This window comes from Cricetulus griseus, chromosome 3 (assembly GCF_003668045.3).
Source record: "Cricetulus griseus strain 17A/GY chromosome 3, alternate assembly CriGri-PICRH-1.0, whole genome shotgun sequence".
NCBI lineage: Eukaryota > Metazoa > Chordata > Mammalia > Rodentia > Cricetidae > Cricetulus > Cricetulus griseus.
Window position 1 is genome coordinate 97,188,700 of NC_048596.1, and position 17,924 is coordinate 97,206,623.

The 17,924-nt window shown below is 36.4% G+C and overlaps 2 protein-coding genes across 5 annotated transcripts in view; both read left to right on the forward strand.

Annotated features, from left to right (window-relative positions):
* Window positions 1-17,924, forward strand: part of Folr1 (folate receptor alpha) — a 349,146-nt gene that overhangs the window by 11,545 nt on the left and 319,677 nt on the right.
* The window catches only part of Nup98 (nucleoporin 98 and 96 precursor), an 82,006-nt gene that overhangs the window by 11,320 nt on the left and 52,762 nt on the right, over window positions 1-17,924 (forward strand). For all 4 annotated transcript variants that reach the window (XM_027407858.2, XM_027407859.2, XM_027407860.2 and 1 more), the window contains exons 6-11: window positions 1,613-1,720; window positions 2,350-2,530; window positions 3,360-3,523; window positions 4,795-4,932; window positions 7,973-8,111; window positions 12,634-12,726. In XM_027407858.2, coding sequence (XP_027263659.1) covers window positions 1,613-1,720; window positions 2,350-2,530; window positions 3,360-3,523; window positions 4,795-4,932; window positions 7,973-8,111; window positions 12,634-12,726 — 823 coding nt within the window. The remainder of the gene's footprint in view (window positions 1-1,612; window positions 1,721-2,349; window positions 2,531-3,359; window positions 3,524-4,794; window positions 4,933-7,972; window positions 8,112-12,633; window positions 12,727-17,924) is intronic.

The following is a 17,924-nucleotide window of genomic DNA, read 5'->3' on the forward strand; positions in this document are numbered from 1 at the left end:
TGTTGAAATTCATCTCCAGTGTGAAACAACATCATCTAGATTATGATGTATGTTAAAATTATGCTCACTCCAGTCAAATTTGTATTCATGTAGATTATGGTAGCCCATATAAAACAGAATTTCTGAGGCAGGGTCTTGTGTAATCTAGGCTGACATTATACTAACTACATTGCTCAGACTTACCTTGAACTCAGAGTGATATTGCTTTGGCTTTTTAGTGCTAGGGTTACGAGTGTCTATCAGTATTTACTGTTCTAAGGCAGAATTGGAATATTCATCTCTTCATAGAAATAAAGAATAATGGACAAACCATAGAAAAACAACTAGAAATAAGATTTCTTTGTGGAGATATATAGAATAGTCTATCAATAGTCTATATCTAGTGAAGAATAAAATGTTGGATAGGATGGAAAAATAAAGTGGATGGAAAGAACAGTGCACAATGGGCCTTGGAATTGAACCCTGGACTTCAAAGGCATGTGTGGGCTATATAGAATATTATCTCAAAAAATAAAGCTGGGTTTAGTGGTTCACACCATTAATCCTAGCATTCAGGAGGCAGAGTCAGGTCAGTCTCTGAGTTCAAGTCCAGCCTGGTTAACATAGAGTTCCAGGACAGCCAGGGCTACATTAAAAACCCTATCTCTAAATGAATTAATAAATGAATGAAAAATAAAAAGCAGATAATTAATGAGCAGTTAATACTGCTTAAATATTTAAATAAATATCCTTCTTTTGAGTAAATTGGGTAAAACCATCTGTAAGCATATATTGCCTATATTTTACTATATAATTGGATAGCTTGAATTGAGAGACTAATACTTAAGTTTGTGGTAAATTTGTTACCAAGATTGACTTTTTGGGGCTGGAGAGATGGCTTAGTATTTAAGAGTACCTGCTTTTCTTCCAGAGTACTGGAATTGGGTTCCTAGTATCTTGGAGTTAGATATAATAATAGACAGTTGAATTACTACTAACTCCAAGAGTTGATTTAAAACTAACTCCAATGCCTCTGGCCTCTGCACTCATGAAATATCTACATGCAGGCACACATAATTAAAAATAATAATTAATCTTCAAAAATGAAGATTGGTTTATTCAGATAACCGTGAAAAATCAGAAATGTTGCCCTATATTTTAATCAAGTATCCTTGAAAACAATTTGGTTTTCCCTGTGATGTCCAAGCTGGGTCTTGAATTCCTGGTCTCAAATGATCCTACTTCAACTTCCAAAACATTTGGGACTCTAGGCTTGTCCTACTGTTCCTAGCTCCATGTGTTAGTTTATTTGAGACAAGGTCTCACTATGTAACCCACAAAGGTTGTTTTGGTATTCACAGCTTTGTAGTTCTGGGACAGTAGGTATGGGCCATCATGCCCTTATAAATAGTATTTTTTGAGTAGGTGTGGGGTGGGGGGCGATGGGTTGGGTATTTAACCCTAGGCAGCCATTCACCACTGAGCTGTATATAGCCATTGGCTTGTAGAAAGGGGTGGGGGATAGTTTTGAAGTTCAGTGGTTGAGAAACTGTGTCTGTGAGAGTTGGACTTAGAAAAAGAAAAAAGAAAAAACTGGACTTAGAAATGTTCCTTTGTCTTCCTTCATTTGCAGCCTCCCACTGGTACGGATACTATGGTCAAAGCTGGAGTTAGCACTAATATTAGTACCAAGCATCAGTGTATTACTGCTATGAAAGAATATGAAAGCAAGTCACTAGAGGTCAGTAAAATGAAGTACACACACAAAAAATCAGCTTAATACTTTGATTATACATAAAAAACAGATTTTTCAAATGTTTGATTCTTTTGAAGATTAAGTGGTTTGAATTGGGTCTGAGTAAAAGCTTTACATTAATGTGTTTTTCAAGATTATTATTATGAATACCTTTATTTTAGGCTGAGATAATATTCTCCACATAGATACAAATATTCTATCTAATATTCTTCTCTGATTAGATATTAACATTGCAGTGACAATACATGTATGTGCATACTTGAGTTTTTAGATTTATTCAAAATCCTAAGTAAATAAATAAATTGCCCTCAATAAATTTTTCATTAAGTGAAAGGATAACGTATCAAGTTATAGCATAGAAAAAAAGGAATGAATAGCTAACATCCCAATGCCCTTGTTCCCTGCCCCTCATCATAATCCTCTCCTTCCAAAATTAACTGCTATCTTGTCTGCCCTATTTTTGCTGGTCTTTGAGTTTTATATAAATGGACACTTACTTTATACTTTAATATTACACTTCATCAGTGACATTACTCTGTAACAGATTGTTGTGTAGATCTCTTCTAGGAAATTCTTTTGCCTTAGGTTAAGTTTGCTAATGTGCTTACCTTCAGGAACTTCGTTTGGAGGATTATCAGGCTAACCGTAAAGGCCCACAGAACCAAGTGGGAGCAGGTACCACAGCTGGCTTATTTGGGTCTTCTCCAGCGACTTCAAGTGCAACAGGACTCTTCAGCTCCTCCACCACTAATTCAGCCTTTTCATATGGTCAGAACAAAACTGCCTTTGGAACTAGTAAGTATTTTATTGTATCATAAAATGAGCGGCCAAACAGAAGTAAATCATGACTCACTGCTTTACAGGAGCTGTGGAGAAAAATAATTTGAGGATACTTATGAGTAGGGAGAGACAGTTAAAAGTGAAGATGGCTAAGGAGTCCTTTATTTCAGAAGGTGATATTTGAGTAGTAACCTACCCAAAGAAGGTAAAAGAACTGGTTATATTTATTTTTAGGAAAAATCTGCTAACTTGAAGCTAAAGTCTCAAAACTCTGAACTTTTAGAAACTCCCCCGCCCAAGACAGGTGAACCACAGTACTGTGTATAATAGACTAGGCTGAATATTGATATGAAGAAAAAGTCTCATTTTGTCAAGGTTAATTTGAATATAGATTGAATATTTTTCTTTCTTTATTTAAAAAAAAGAAAATTTGTGTTTAGAAAGGAAGGTCATTTAGTCTCTTTAGAATTCTTAAGTTGAACTGGCCTGGAGTAATATTCCTTTAATCCCAGCACTTGGGTGGCAGAAGCATATGGATCTCTATGTGCAAGGCCAGTGTGGTCTATAAAGCAAGTTCCTGGACAGCTAAGGCCTGTTACATAGAGAAAGCTTGTCTTGAAAAACAGACAAACAACCCCCCTCCCAAAAAAAACAAAAGAATTCTTGAGTTTTGAGGTATTGTAGAAAGGAAAGTTTTACTATAAAGTAGAGCTAGCTGAAGATGGAAAATGAAGGCTATTAAGTAAGGAATGAATCGAGAATAATTTAGATAGCAATAGACAAAGCTCAGACAATTGTTTCTTGTTTATTTATTTTCCCTTTCCTTTACCTCTTTTTCTAAAAGGTACAACTGGATTTGGAACAAATCCAGGTAGTCTCTTTGGCCAACAGAATCAACAGACTACCAGTCTCTTCAGCAAACCATTTGGCCAGGCCACAACCACCCCAAATACTGGCTTTTCCTTTGGTAATACTAGTACACTTGGACAGCCGAGCACCAACACTATGGTAAGGAAACAGGCGTTGACTGACTCCAGGTCTTACTGGTTAAGCTAACTAATGAGACTAGTAATCATGTTTACCTTGTAAATTCTACCTCCACAGCAGTTCTTTAGAGCTGAGGTTATTCAGCATAGGGAAGAAAACAGATCTTTTAGTAATGAAAACCTAGATTTTGTCTGGGCCCATACATACTCTGCTCATTGAAGGTTTGTTGAATGGATCATTTATCTTTTCTGATCATAGTTATCATTATGAGCTTAGTGGGCTGCAATTTTGCTATCTTGAGGCTATATACCTTGTGATATTGACAATTGTTCCAGAGGGAGTAGGAGGGAGATGTGAGAAAGTATGTACCATCAAAATACATTATGTATGTGGATGAGATTGTTAAAAAAATTTTTTTTGAAAGTAAGGAACAGTTTTTACTGGCAATTATAGGATAGAACTATAGAACTGAGCATACTGTAATCTCAGAGTTCAAGGAGAACATTAATTATATATCTAGTTCAAGGCCAGTCTGGGCAGCATGAGATTAATCTCAAAAATTAAGTGAGGCATTTGAATAAAATTGAGAATAAAAAAGGAATTCTCACATTTAAAGACAACTGATTTTCCAACAAGAATACCACAACCGATTATCCATCTGCAAAAAAAACGAGGTTAAATCCCTTTTATCATTAATAGCCAGAGTTTACTCAATAGATCAAATACCTAGAATTTTGAAACTCTGGTTGTCTTTTGTTGTTGATGACCAGGGTGGTCTCATTGTGTAGTCAAGGCTCACCTGAAACTCATGATCCTCTTGCTTCAGCCTCAAAATGGAGAGATTATAGGTATGAGTTATATCCAGCTTGTAAAGCGTTTAGAAGAAAATGAGGTGGGTTTTTTTTTTTTTTTTTTTTTTTTTTTTTTTGTTTTATAATATGGTCTTAGATTATCCTGGAACTCCGTATGAAACTCTAACACCTTAGAGTTTGAGAATTCATAGAAAGCCTTAGTACATGCCCAGCATCAGAAGTTCATTGTTCTGGAAACAGGAACTTAGGATATAGGGATAAATTTACTGACCTGGATTCTAAAGTTTAATAGCTCTTAACTTTATGCTTTTTTGGGAAGGATGCCTTATTCTTGCTTTTCAGGGTTGTTGCAAAGAAATGTTCCAAGATTTGTGTTTATCACACATGCTTTTATAAACAGTGGTGACTATTTTTAATCTCTCTTAAGATGATAAAGAAAACTATTGTGAATTGCCTTTTAATCTAGATTACCCTTTCCAGGGCCTATTTGGAGTAACCCAAGCCTCACAACCAGGAGGTCTTTTTGGCACAGCTACAAACACCAGCACTGGAACAGCATTTGGAACAGGAACAGGTCTTTTTGGGCAGCCCAATACTGGATTTGGTGCAGTTGGTTCGGTAGGTGTTGACAGTTGATTGTAATTTGAACTGTTTAAATCTGTTAAAGGAATATATAAAACAGATAATTATCTTTTAAGAATTTAATGTTTTTGTTTGTTTGGTTTTGGTTTTTCAAGACAGGGTTTCTCTGTGGCTTTGGTGGCTGTCCTGGAATTAGCTCTTGTAGACCAGGTTGGTCTTGTACTCACAGAGATCCATCTGTCTCTGACTCGCAAGTGTTGGGATAAAGGCTTGCGCCACCACTGCCTGGCTAATGTTTGTTTTTTTTTTTTTTATTTTCTCTCTTTAATTAGATAATTTTTTAAATTTATTTTTTGTGTATGTATGCCTCTGCCATGTGGAAGCTGGGTAGTGATGGTAGCATCGGCAGCACATCATTTTATCCTAGCACTTGAGAGGCCTCTGCAGAGCTCTGTAAGTTCAAGGCCAGCCTGATTTACAGAGTGAGTTCCAGGACAGCCAGGACTACACAGAGAAACCCTTGTTTCTTTTAAATCAAAAAAAGAAAGGAAGGAAAGAAAAAGAAAGAAAGAAAGAAAGAAAGAAAGAATAGAACCACTTGTGGGAGTCCAGTCTCTCTCTCACTGTGTGGGTTCCAAGGATCAAACTCAGATCAGGCTTGATGGCAAGTACCTTTATCTGCTGAGGGATCTTGCTAGCTTCTCTCTAGGTCTTTCTGTCAGGGTCTCAAGTAGTTCAGACTTGTATAGCCAAGGATAACCTCAAACTAGGCCTGTCTCTTCTTCCTTAGTACTGGGATTCAGGAATGTACTACTAATTTTAATAGTTTGCCCCAAACTAGTTTTCATGTTTCTGCTTCCCAGGTGCTAGGATTGCAAACATTTGCCATTATGCCAGTTTCATGAAGTTTTAGGGACTACACCCTGGTACTCATACATTTTAGGAAAGCATTGTAACTGGGGGCTGTTTCCCCTGCCCTGGTTTGTTGGCAGTTACTAAATTGTCTTAGCTCAGTGATGATATAGTTTACTTCTTGAAAGTACTGTTAAGTGCTGGAGAGGTGGTACAGCGGTTAAGAGCATTGGCTGCTCTAATAGGACTTGGATAGGACTCCTAATACCCATGTGGCAGTTCACTTCTGACTTCTGTAGGCACTACTTATGATCATGGTATACAGACTATATGCAGGCAAAACATTCATACACATTAAAAGAAAAAAATCTTTAAAAGGGGAAAGAAGATTAAATACTGTTATAGTTGATTAGTTTTAATTTTTAAATTGAGAAGTAAAACTGTTCTTTTTTGGTTTTTGATTTTCAAGACAGTTTCTCTGTATATCCCTGGCTGTCCTGGAATTCACTCTGTAGTCTAGGACTCACAGAGATCTCCTTGCCTCTGCCTCCTGAGTGCTAGGATTAAAGACATGAACCACCATGGACCAGTTTAACCCTGTTTGTTTTTATTGTGTACAACATAGAGTCTTTTTGTGTTTTTTTTGTTTGTTTGTTTCATTTTTTGAGACAGGATTTCTCTGTAACAGGTCTGCCTGTCCTGGAACTTACTCTGTAGATCAGGTTGGCCTCCAACTCACAGAGATCTGCCCAACTCCAAATCAGATAATTCTTAACTCCTAGTTTTCCTTTTTGTGTTTTGAGGTATAAACTAGTGTGGTATTTGTAAATTAAATGCTTTTGGAGTTGGTGATGTTGCTGGAATAAGGGTGTGACTCAGTTATTGACCTTGTTGAATAAGTTGTCTCAGTATAGAACTGCTTTGGAATACATTTAAAAAGAGCTGTAGATTTTATATTGTAATAACATTTTTGGGAAAATGACATTTTTTTTAAAGATTTATTTATTATGTATACAACATTCTGCTTCTATGTATATCTGCACACCAGAAGAGGGCACCAGATCTCATAACGGATGGTTGTGAGCCAGCATGTGGTTGCTGGGAATTGAACTCAGGACCTCTGGAAGAACAGTCAATGCTGTTAACCTCTGAGCCATCTCTCCAGCCCCGAAAATGACAGTTTTGATGTAACTTTGGTACAGAAATAAGTGGCTGGCATGAGCAAGGCCCCAGTTTTGGTCCCCAATACCACCACCACCACTATAAAAAGCTGATTAAACATTGCTGAGATGAGAAAATTGAAAGTTTGAATCCAACCTGGGGTACAGAGAATTGAAGGCCAGCCAAAATGTATAATATACTGCCTCAAACAAATTACGAGTTGAGGATGTAGCTCAGTATTAGAATGCTTACATAACATACCAAGTCCAGTTCCCAGTACTACAAACACAGTGTTTTCTCTCTTCACACTCCTCCCACTTTATTCTTCCCTCCCTCTTGTCTCCAATACAGAAGCCTGGTCTTCCTCCTGGCTCAGTGTCCCAAATGCTGGTATTATAGGCCTGTACCATCACACCTGGCCAATGAAAATATTTGATTGCCTTCTTATTTTTTTCTTTGAGTCACTGAAATCCTGTTTGCTGAGGTGTTTTTTTTGGGTTTGTAGCATTGTACTTATAATCTTGCTCAGATTATTATATCTGCTGATTCATCTGTCTTAATTTTTCATAAAAATAACTTTTTCATTACACACTTGATACTTGGAGTAGCTTATTTGCATCCTTTCATTACTTTTAATTATGTGTATTATGTGTTGGCATGTGGGTACAAACATATGAATGAGGTACCTTCTGAGGCCATAAGAATAGAATCCCCTGGAACTAGATTATAGGCAGTTTTGAGCCACCTGATACAGGTGCTAGGAACTGAACTTGGAAGAGCAGTTAGTGCTCTTAACTACTGTGCCATCTCTCCAGGTCCTATTATTTTAATCTTTATTATTTTATATTATGTGTGTATGCATGAGTATATGTGTCTGAAGAGTTGTCAGAAATCCCTGGAGCAGGAGTAACATGTCATTGTAGCCACCTGATGTCACTGCTCGGAATGGAGCTCAGGTCCTCTGCAAAGAACAGTAACTGTTGAGCTATCTTTTTAGCCTGCTTACTTTCTCCTTGTTGTATTTTTATATTATTTTAATTTTCCTGTATTATTTTCCTTTTAGACCCTGTTTGGCAATAACAAGCTTACAACTTTTGGAACCAGCACAACCAGTGCTCCTTCATTTGGTACAACCAGTGGCGGGCTCTTCGGTAACAAACCAACCCTGACTTTAGGAACCAATACAAACACTTCCAATTTTGGTACATATAAAATGCAGGTTTGACTCTCTTAAAGTTACACTGACTATACCACACATCATTCTCCTGATTCATATGATTGGAAATGTTTAAAAATTCTCAGGTAAGCGGTAGCCTGATGCTAGGTACCAGAAGGCAAGATTTAAAGTCATTGTAAATGATAGGAGATATTTAGTATAGACAAATTGCTTTTCATTTTCTCTGGGTTACCTCACCAGCAAATGAAAAAGTATATGCAAACCTCATTTGTCTGAAGTAACCCATTCTATTCAGGTAGGTTTCAAACTTGGGAGTGTAGTGGACAAGGAGAGATTGATGATTCTTTCTGAAAGTCAAAGCTTCATACCTGTAATGCCTTAACTTCTGAAGCAGGAGTCATGATGTCTAGGCTGGAATACAGAATGAGACTTGTTTCCAAGAGAACAACAACGAAATTATAGTTATTTTTTTTTAAAGATTTTATTTATTTATTATGTATACAACATTCTGCTTCCATGTATATCTGCACACCAGAAGAGGGCACCAGATCTCATAACAGATGGTTTTGAGCCACCATGTGGTTGCGGGGAATTGAACTCAGGACCTCTGGAAGAGCAGTCGGTGCTCTTAACCTCTGAGCCATCTCTCCAGCCCCGAAATTATTCTTTTAAGTGCCTGTTAATTACTTAAAAATCAAGAAAATAGAAATGCGATTGAGCAAATTGTTTTAAAAAGGAACTTTATTCTTTTTAGATACATTAGAAATATTTAAACCAGTTTAAGAGAAGTATGTTTCAGCTTTATCCATACATGATCGTTTTCAGATATTCAACATTGTACAGAGTTCAAGAATTCATTTTATTGACAAGGGTAATAGAAGTTCAAATATTTGTTGAACATTTTGTTTGCCAGAGTCCTCATTAGGTACTGGTTGGTTTTTCCTGGAAGATGTGTGCAAAATGCAGTTATTGGCAGTGGTCTGGTAATTAGAACTTTCTTCAGAGAGCTCTTAGGTCTTTTTGTTTGTTTTCCTTTATCATGTTGGGGGAGAACACAGGGTCTTGTATTCTAGGCACACTTTCTAGATCCAAATTCTCAGCATATTCAATGAGTTTATACTATATAGTCTTGCAATCTACTAAAAAACATTTTAAGCACGCACCAAAAGGTTAGTGTATTCACAAAAGTATGAATTATTTGTAGAAGACATGTAAGACTGCACATGCCTATTTTAGACTCAGATAGTTGATTTTTATAGACCCTTTTACTCAGGTTGTTCACTCATTGTTAGTATTGACTATAATTTCATTCATAATTCTTTTTGGAAGAATAGCTTTGAGGTAGTAGACATGGTTAGTATGGTTTTCATATAAACCAAAGTGGGGGAAAGTATATCATTATTTCCCCCTTTTTTCAGACCATTTTTAAAAAGATCATTATCATTGCTCCTTTTCCCGAGGAGCCTTTGAAGACCTTATCTCTCTCTCTCCCTCCCTCCCTTCCTCCCCCCCACTCTCTCTTCCTCTCTCTTCCACTTAGACAATTTCTCTATATAGTCTTGGCTATGTAGACTAGGTTGACCTTGGTTAGAAATCCATTTGCCTCTGCCTCCTGAGTACTGGGATTAAAGGCATGTGCCACCAGACTTAGCTGTGGACCACATTTCTTAATGATCTGCTACTTATGCCCTGCTGAGTTGAGTTTTTACAATGTTGCCCAGATAGATTCAAGCAGTCATCTTGCCTTGGCCTCCCAGGCAGTTAAGACTCTAGGTGCACACCACCATGCTCAGCTCACTAGCTGAAAATTTTTTAATACCATATGTATTCTTTTTATCTGTTGTTTGTTGCCCTTTGGCAGACCATTAACCATTAAATTATTTTTTGCTCCAAAGGGCCAGTTTTCACTACCATTGTGAATATATTTTTTTACTAAAAAAAAATCTTTGTTTGTTATATAGGTCATATTCAGAATTAAATGGGTTATTTTTGTTTTGAGGGCTTATTTTTTTAAATGACAAGTTCTTGGACAGGTTTTACAGATTGCGGATTTTCTTGGGGGGATTTGTTTCTTCGTGGGTGTTTTGAGACACTCTTTATTGTTTGTGGGTTTTTTTTTTTGTTTTTTTTTCAAGACAGGGTTTATCTATGTAGTCCTGGCTGTCCTGGAACTAGCTATGTAGAACCAGGCTGGCCTTGAGCTCAAAGAGATCCCCTGGCTCTGCCTTCAAAGTGCTGGGATTAAAGGTGGGCATCATGACTGTCTGACTGAGACAGAATCTTATTATGCAGCCTAGTTTGGCCTGTAACTTACTATGTAGATCAGGCTGGCCTCAGACTCATGGAGAGCAAAAAAAAAAAATTCTAGATGTGTGCCCCCTGACTTCTTGGTGGTTTTTTTTTTTTTTTTGGTTTTGGATTGTTTGGGTTTTTTTTGGGGGGGGTGCTGTAAAATTGTATTTATACTAATGTTCACTGATTTCAGTATGAAAGGTTTCATTTGTTATCTGGCTTGCCTCACTAGCTATATGCTGAATTTGAATTATCTTTACTTTTTTAAACTTGTTTTGAAGTAACAATCAGTGAGACTGGAGGAAATATGTGATATAAACAGTGTAAAGTTGACACTTAGATCTCTCCTACAGGTTTAAGGTTGGCCTTCAATAGCTTGTTTTCTGTTACAAGACTGATCTTGTTAAATTTTACTTAAAAGAGAAAGAGTATCTTTAAGTACATTTTTCTTTTTAACTTTTCTTTAAGGAAAGTTGATTGTGCTTGAGTGGGCAAAACTGTGTGGGGATAGCTAGTAACAATTCAAGAAGAAAAAACAAAACTTTAAACACATGATTGAGTCAGATTACATGCTTAGATTTTAAAATGACCAAAATGTGCTTGATTTCAGACTTTATCTTCTTTGGTTCTTTGATCTTTTCCATTGGCAGTAACCATCCAGATACTGACATAACAAAGTACAATCCCTTTTGTGACACTGTTAACTATTTCAAAATACTCACTTCACCTTTGAGGCTTCTTTTCTCCTCAACCTTATTCTTTCTTCTCCTTGAGACAGCTTGAATTGTAAGCTAATAACATATGCCCTCACATTGAGGCATCATGATAATTTTGAAATGATTTTAAATGTCTTAAAAACAAGAATTTCACCTGGTGGTGGCTGCACACACCTTTAGTTTCCAGCTCTCAGTAAGGCAGAGGCAGGTGGATCTCTGAGTTCAAAGGCAGCCTGGTCTGCATAGTGAGTTTCAGGACAGCCAGGGCTACAATGAGAAACCCTGTCTCAGAAAAAAACAAAATATAAAACAAAAAAACCCAAGAATTTTCTGGTCAATGATTGATCCTTTCTTATCATGAAAGATTAATGGTGCATTCATTATTTGCTTTGTTGATATTTCTTCAAAAGGAATACTAGAATTTGGTTATCTTAGCAGTGAAAATAAAGTAATAATACAATATTGATATCTTTGATAGCTGTGGATTGCAAAGGGGAGTTAACAAAGTTTTCTCTGATTAGCAAGTCAGAGTGAAGGAGGATGGTTTGCTCAACCCTTCATTATTGACAAAGGAACAAATTTTTCAACTTAACATAGGCTGTTCATAGTTTATTTTTTAATTTATTTACTTTTTATGTGCAGGTATGTCTATGAGAAAATCAGATCTTTGAGTTACAGACAGTTGTGAGCTGCTGCCATGTGGGTGCTGGGAATTGAACCCAGGTCCTCTGGAAGAGCAGTCATTGCCTTTAACCACTGAGCCATCACTGCAGCCATGGTTATTTTAATTTTTTTTCTTTATAGTATAGTGACTGTAGTGGTGGTGCATACCTTTGACCCCAGCAGTTGGAAAGTAGAGAGATGATAAAAGCCATTGTTAGTGCCTAGCTATTTGGAGGCTAGTTTGAGTTCTGTGAAACCTTATTCAAAAAGCACCCCTCTCCCCGAAAAGAGCTAGTTGTGCCTTTTGAGTGTTTTTATGAATTAACTGAGTGTGACATTGTGAACAAACCTCAAATAATCAGCCACACATTATTGTCTGTGTTAGATCCATTAGTTTAAAACAAAAATTGCTATAGAGATAGAGGAGGGGAAAGCTTTGTGTTCCTATAGAGATTTTTATGGGTTGTTTTCTATTCCTTTAGATTCCATAAACTTTATTTGTTGGCAGTTTTAGTTTTTAGTGAATGTTTGAGGGAATAAGCTTTTGTGTTTATAAATAAACCTGAATCATGTGCTCAAACATCAATCAAGATGTATACTTAGCTTTGCTATTGGGTATTACCCTGTTCTGAACTGATAGTTCAAGCCTGAAGATGCAATTAAAACAGTTAAGTAAATATAAAGACTTGTTTTCAGATGTCAGATTTTTTGACAGGTTATATTAACTGATAATTTGTTATTCATAAATATTAGTATTAATGATTTAAGGATGCAGAACTTAAGATCAGTTGTCTTTGTAATTAAAAACTCCCTTTTAGAGAAACTTGAATTGTTTTAAAAGTACAGCCCATTCATTCTTTTTTTTTTTCTCCTTAGGTTTTGGCACAAATAACAGTGGGACTAGTATTTTTGGAAGTAAGCCAGCACCCGGGACTCTGGGAACTGGACTTGGTACAGGATTTGGAACAGGTAAGAAAGTGTTTTATGAATTTTAGGGAATAATAAAACAAGCTTATGAGTCTATTAGGTCATATGCTTGTAAATACGAAGCTTACATTTTTTTCACTTTTACAAATAGATTTATTAAAGCATTTCCAGCAGTTATGTTTTATCAGGTCCTAAAACGTTAGCACATTCACACAATGTAGATTTTGAATTAGAGAGAAATTACCTTTTCCACATAAAGTTTGTTCTCTTTTAGTTCTTATGTAGCTGGGAATTTTTTTAGTTTATAATGTGAGAATAATTAGTATAGTGATAAAAACTTTTAAATCCTTCTGTCTTAACTTTATATGAATGATTTGGACTTGGACTTGTTCACCAGTTAAGCCTCATAGGAAGATAGAGCATAGAGAATACGTGCTATGGTAATTAGTACAAATGCTCTGCAGTTTGTGCATATCTCTGGTTTTTTTTTTTTAATCTTTCATCCCTTTTCCTTGTATTAATAGTTTTTCAGTACATTTAAAATATTGATTCTTCCACCTGTCTTCCTGTTAACAGCAACTAAAGTAGGGTCTCCTAAAGGTGGTTATTTCTAAATGTACAGTAAAGTATGTTTTAAGCATACCTATTTGTTTCCTTTGCCTAGTTCTCTCATCATTGGTAGTAATTTAGTTCATAATCTCTGCTTCCACTGCCTGTTTTTGTTTTCTTTGCTTTGTGGTATAGTTTTTCCTTTGCCATCTCCTTAATAGTCACTTCTTTTGTACTCTTTTGAAGTGTTAGCCTTTTTTGTTTTTGTTTTCTTTCTTGTTCTTTGAGGCAAAGTCTAACTAAGTAGCTCTGGATAACCTGGAACTGCATATGTAGACCAGGCTGGCCTCCTCCTACAGATTTACTTGTTTCTGCCTCCCAAATGCTGGAATTAAAAGTTCATCACCATACTCAGTTAACCTTTTTTCTTGAAATAAGTGTTATTAAGCTATTTCAACAGTTCAGAAATACCATGAAAGTCTTGTGTTTCAGCTGTGTAGTATTGAGCTGTTTAGATTTCAGCTTTAGCTTGTCCACATCCCCTTCTGTACTTTTTTCAAACATAGTTACACACATACATTTGCACATGTGTATTTTATATCTATGTGGTATTTTTAGTTGAACCTTACTTGAGATATTTTGCACTGCTGAGGATTGAAGCCAGGGACATATACATATACAATTGCTTAGCTGCAGATCCACTCCCCTGGTCCATTTCTCCATGAGTGACTTTTGTTTTGGATTTTAGATTTGTTAAGGGAAAGTGAGACTTTGAGTGTGAGAATCTCTAAGTGAAGAATACCCATGGGTTAGCTTAGACCAAAGGCTGAGATGGCATTGCTATACATTGTTGTCTTGGGCTGCAAGCAGGTTTTAAGAGAATGAACTGAAATTTACTGTGTATAGTAAGATAACGACCATTTCCTAAAGTTTCGAAATGTGTGCAATGCTTTGTATCTCATTGTATTTTTTTTTTTCTTTTTACATTATCAGCTTATTTAGTTTTGGTCCACATGAATAGATTTCATTTCAAAATAATGGCTTTAAATCATATTTGAATAAGGTATATTTGTGTTACTATATAGTAAAATTAGATGGCTCATTTGTTTAGAACACTGACTACTCCTCCAGAGGACCAGGGTTCAATTCCCAGCACTCACATGCAGCTCACAACTGCCTAATAACTCCAATTCCAGAGGAATCCAACACCCTCACCCTCAGGCATACATGCAGACAAAACACCAATGCACATAAAAATAAATTTAGAAAATTGCTATCTAGAAGATGTACATCATTATTAGTTGGTCTTATTGATTTATTTGTCTTGCAAAAAAATGCCTTTTTACATTGTCTGATATGTTCATTTTTCCATACCTTTTCTGTATTGTTTGGCTTTTTCTTTTTGAAATGGAATCTCAGTTCCTTTTTAGCTGTTTCTTGTCCGTGGTCCTTCGTGTATTTTTTTGAAAACATATGGTTACAAACTCCTAGGCTTGGGATCCTTCCAGCTATGTAACTGAGACTACTATAAGCATACTATCAAACTAGCTTATTCAGTCTTTGCTTTTTGAAAGAGTTATTTTTATGTGGATGGATGTTTTGCTTGTCTGTATGTCTGTGCAGAGGCCAGAAGAGGACACTTGGGCTGGATCTATTGGAACCAGAGTTACAGGTGATTGTTAGTTGCCATTTGGGTTCTGGGAACCGAACCTTGGACTTCTCAAGTGCAGCTAGTATTTGTAACAGCTGAGACATCTCTCCAGATCCCTTATTGGACTTCTTCATTTTTGCCTACCTGGTAGTGGAAATTGGTATATTCCAATGATTATTGATAAAAGTGGCAATCTTTATGAGTTATTTAAATCTTCCTGTTCCATATATTTGATCATGGCTTATTTTTAGTAAATTATGCTTATTATGTATGTATTATGTCTTCAAATGGTTGTATGGTAGAATTTTATCTGGTTTTTTATTAATTTATTTTTTTCAGATTCTTTTTATTTGAATTAGAAACAAGATTGTTTTACATGACAATCCCAGTTCCCTTATCCCTCCCTCCTTCCCGGCCCACGGTTTTGTTTTGTTTTTTTACTATTTTTTCCCAGGCTGGTCTTGAACTTCTGGACTCAAGCAATAAGGCCTTAGATTCTTGGGTAGTATGCATTATTGGTGTTGGAGATTGAACCAAGATCTTTTGCATTCTGGGCAAGCATTCTTAGCAACTGAGCTTTTACCCAAGCAGGCTTTTAGCTTTTAATTTTAATTTAACTATTTTTGAGACAAGGTCGTGCCATGTAGCCCTAGCTATCTTGCAATTCCCTAAATCGATCAGGTTGGCCTCAGGCTCACAGAGATCTACCTGCCTCTACCTCCTGGTTCCTAGGATTTAAGCCATGCTCCACCATGCTGGGTCTTTTAAAGACTTTTAAAATCTATGCTCCTGCCTCTGCTTTGTGTTCTTTGGCTATTTTTTGCAGTTACTTGATTCATAATTCACTTCATATCTCTGTACCTACCAGTTTTGTTGGCACTAAAAATTTTGCTGCCACAACAAACCAGCTTTTAATTTTCCTTCTTTTTTTTTTTTTTTTTTTTTTTTTTTTGAGACAATATTTCTCTGTGTATCCCTGGCTGGCTGTCCTGGAACTTGCTCTGTAGACCAGGCCTGGTCTACAGCTTCCTCTGCCTCCCAAATGCTTTTGGCCACGACCACAACCACCTGGCTTCTTTTTTTTTTCTCCCTTCCTTCTTCCTTCCTTCCTTCCTTCCTTCCTTCCTTCCTTCCTTCCTTCCCTTTTTCCCTCCCTTCCTCCCTTCTTTTTTGTTTTTGAGACAAGGTTGCCTTGTAGTTCTGGCTGTCCCAGAACACCAGGGTGGCTGGCCTTGGACTCCAAGATCTGCCTGTCTGTCTTTTCCTCTAGAACACTGAGATTAAAGGTTTTTTTGAGACAGGTTGGCTCTGGCTATCCTGGAACCCAGTGTGTAGACTAGGCTGATCTTGAACTCACAGAGATTCACCTGCCTTTGCCTTCTGAGTGCTGGGATTAAAGGCATCCTTTTTTTTTTCTATTTGTAGTGTTATGTTATTGAACCCCAGGGCCTTATATATGCCAGAACAAGGTTGCTCTACCTCTGAGACACACCCCAGCCCCTCACACCCTTGATTTTTTTAACATGCCAAAATTATACTAAAAAATTTGAAAAAAATTAAAAGTGAGGGAAAAAAAGGTTATCTTTTTGTGGTATGTTTGTGTGAGGGAGAGTTGGGGGGAGGAACATGATGCCAAAACATAAATTGTACATCAATGTTTTCTTCTCATCCTATAGTTAGTAATAGCTTAGGTATCAGCAAATTAATAGGCACTTTTTTTTTCTTTTTTTAAATTTCATTTTATAATCCAACCATAGTTCCCCCCCCCCATAGGGGGCTTTTTGAAGAAGGTTTATGCATGTTTATACAGGTACAAACACAAAAGGTTTTCGTTTTATTTTGAGGTAGTACAGACTAGCTTCACACTTTTTGTGTAGCCAAACATGGATAATCGTGAACTTGTGATCCTCCTGCTTTCTCCTCCAAGTGTTAGAATGACAAACTTGTGCTGCCACACAGCTGTTTATGTGGAGCTATGGGATTCAACCTAGGGCTTTATGCACATTAAACAAGTGTTCTACCAATTGAGCTACATTCCCAGCCAGCTTTTTTTTTCTTTCTTAACTATCTTGTAGCACAGCTAGGCTTAAATTTTCTGTCCTCCTGCTTCAGCCTTTGGGTACTAGATTACAGATGTGTGCTACTATCAAGGGCATTTTAACTACAAAGTCTATGAGACTTGGGTGAGAATTTTGTTTAGCAATACAGCTGCCTATTGCCTTATAATTTAGTCACATCTTAATAATAGTATTATCTGTTGAAAATAGGTGTTAATACATTTAGCCCACCATACATCATAGCTTTTCCTTGATTACTTTAAGCATGTTCAGAACATGCATGTGTGCCTGCAATTGAGCATCCCATAAGACTATCGTGCTTGGTATCATTAACTAAGAAAGACATCAGACTCAAAAGTAGTTCAGCATAGTTTCTGCTAAACAACTGTTATGAAGTCATCAAATCTTTTTGTCATTAGGTTTTATTTACATACAAGCTTGAGTTTTGTTGTTACAGGATTACATTTCTGCTTGGGGTCTGGATCTTGAACATTATGATTACCAATGTCTGCCTTTAGTACAAGCTTTTAAAATGTTCTGTACCATCTTTCCTGGCATTATCTCTTAATTCTACGATTTAATAGTTTAATCATTAATATTTTGCCTTGACAACAATTCTTCATAGGCTACAGATCAAATTTTGTTGCTGAATATTCTTTATTAATGCCTTGTCCATATAAATAAACTGACAAAATGAGTAAGGAATTTTACACTCTTAACTTTAGTAACAATAGATCATATATGGAAATTGGATTGAGAGTTATCAAGCAAACATTATAGAGATTCCATGACTATTATATTTACTAAAACAGATTTTAAGCTTTAAGAACATGTTCTTAAATTCGAACTCTGCATTTCACAATATGTAAACTACCACTATAAAGCTCAATACTATTTGTGGGGGGAGAGCATGAGCTAAATGGCTATCATTTGCAGTTTCCTTTTGAGTAATAGAGATTCAGACTCATTCCTCAGCAGAAGCA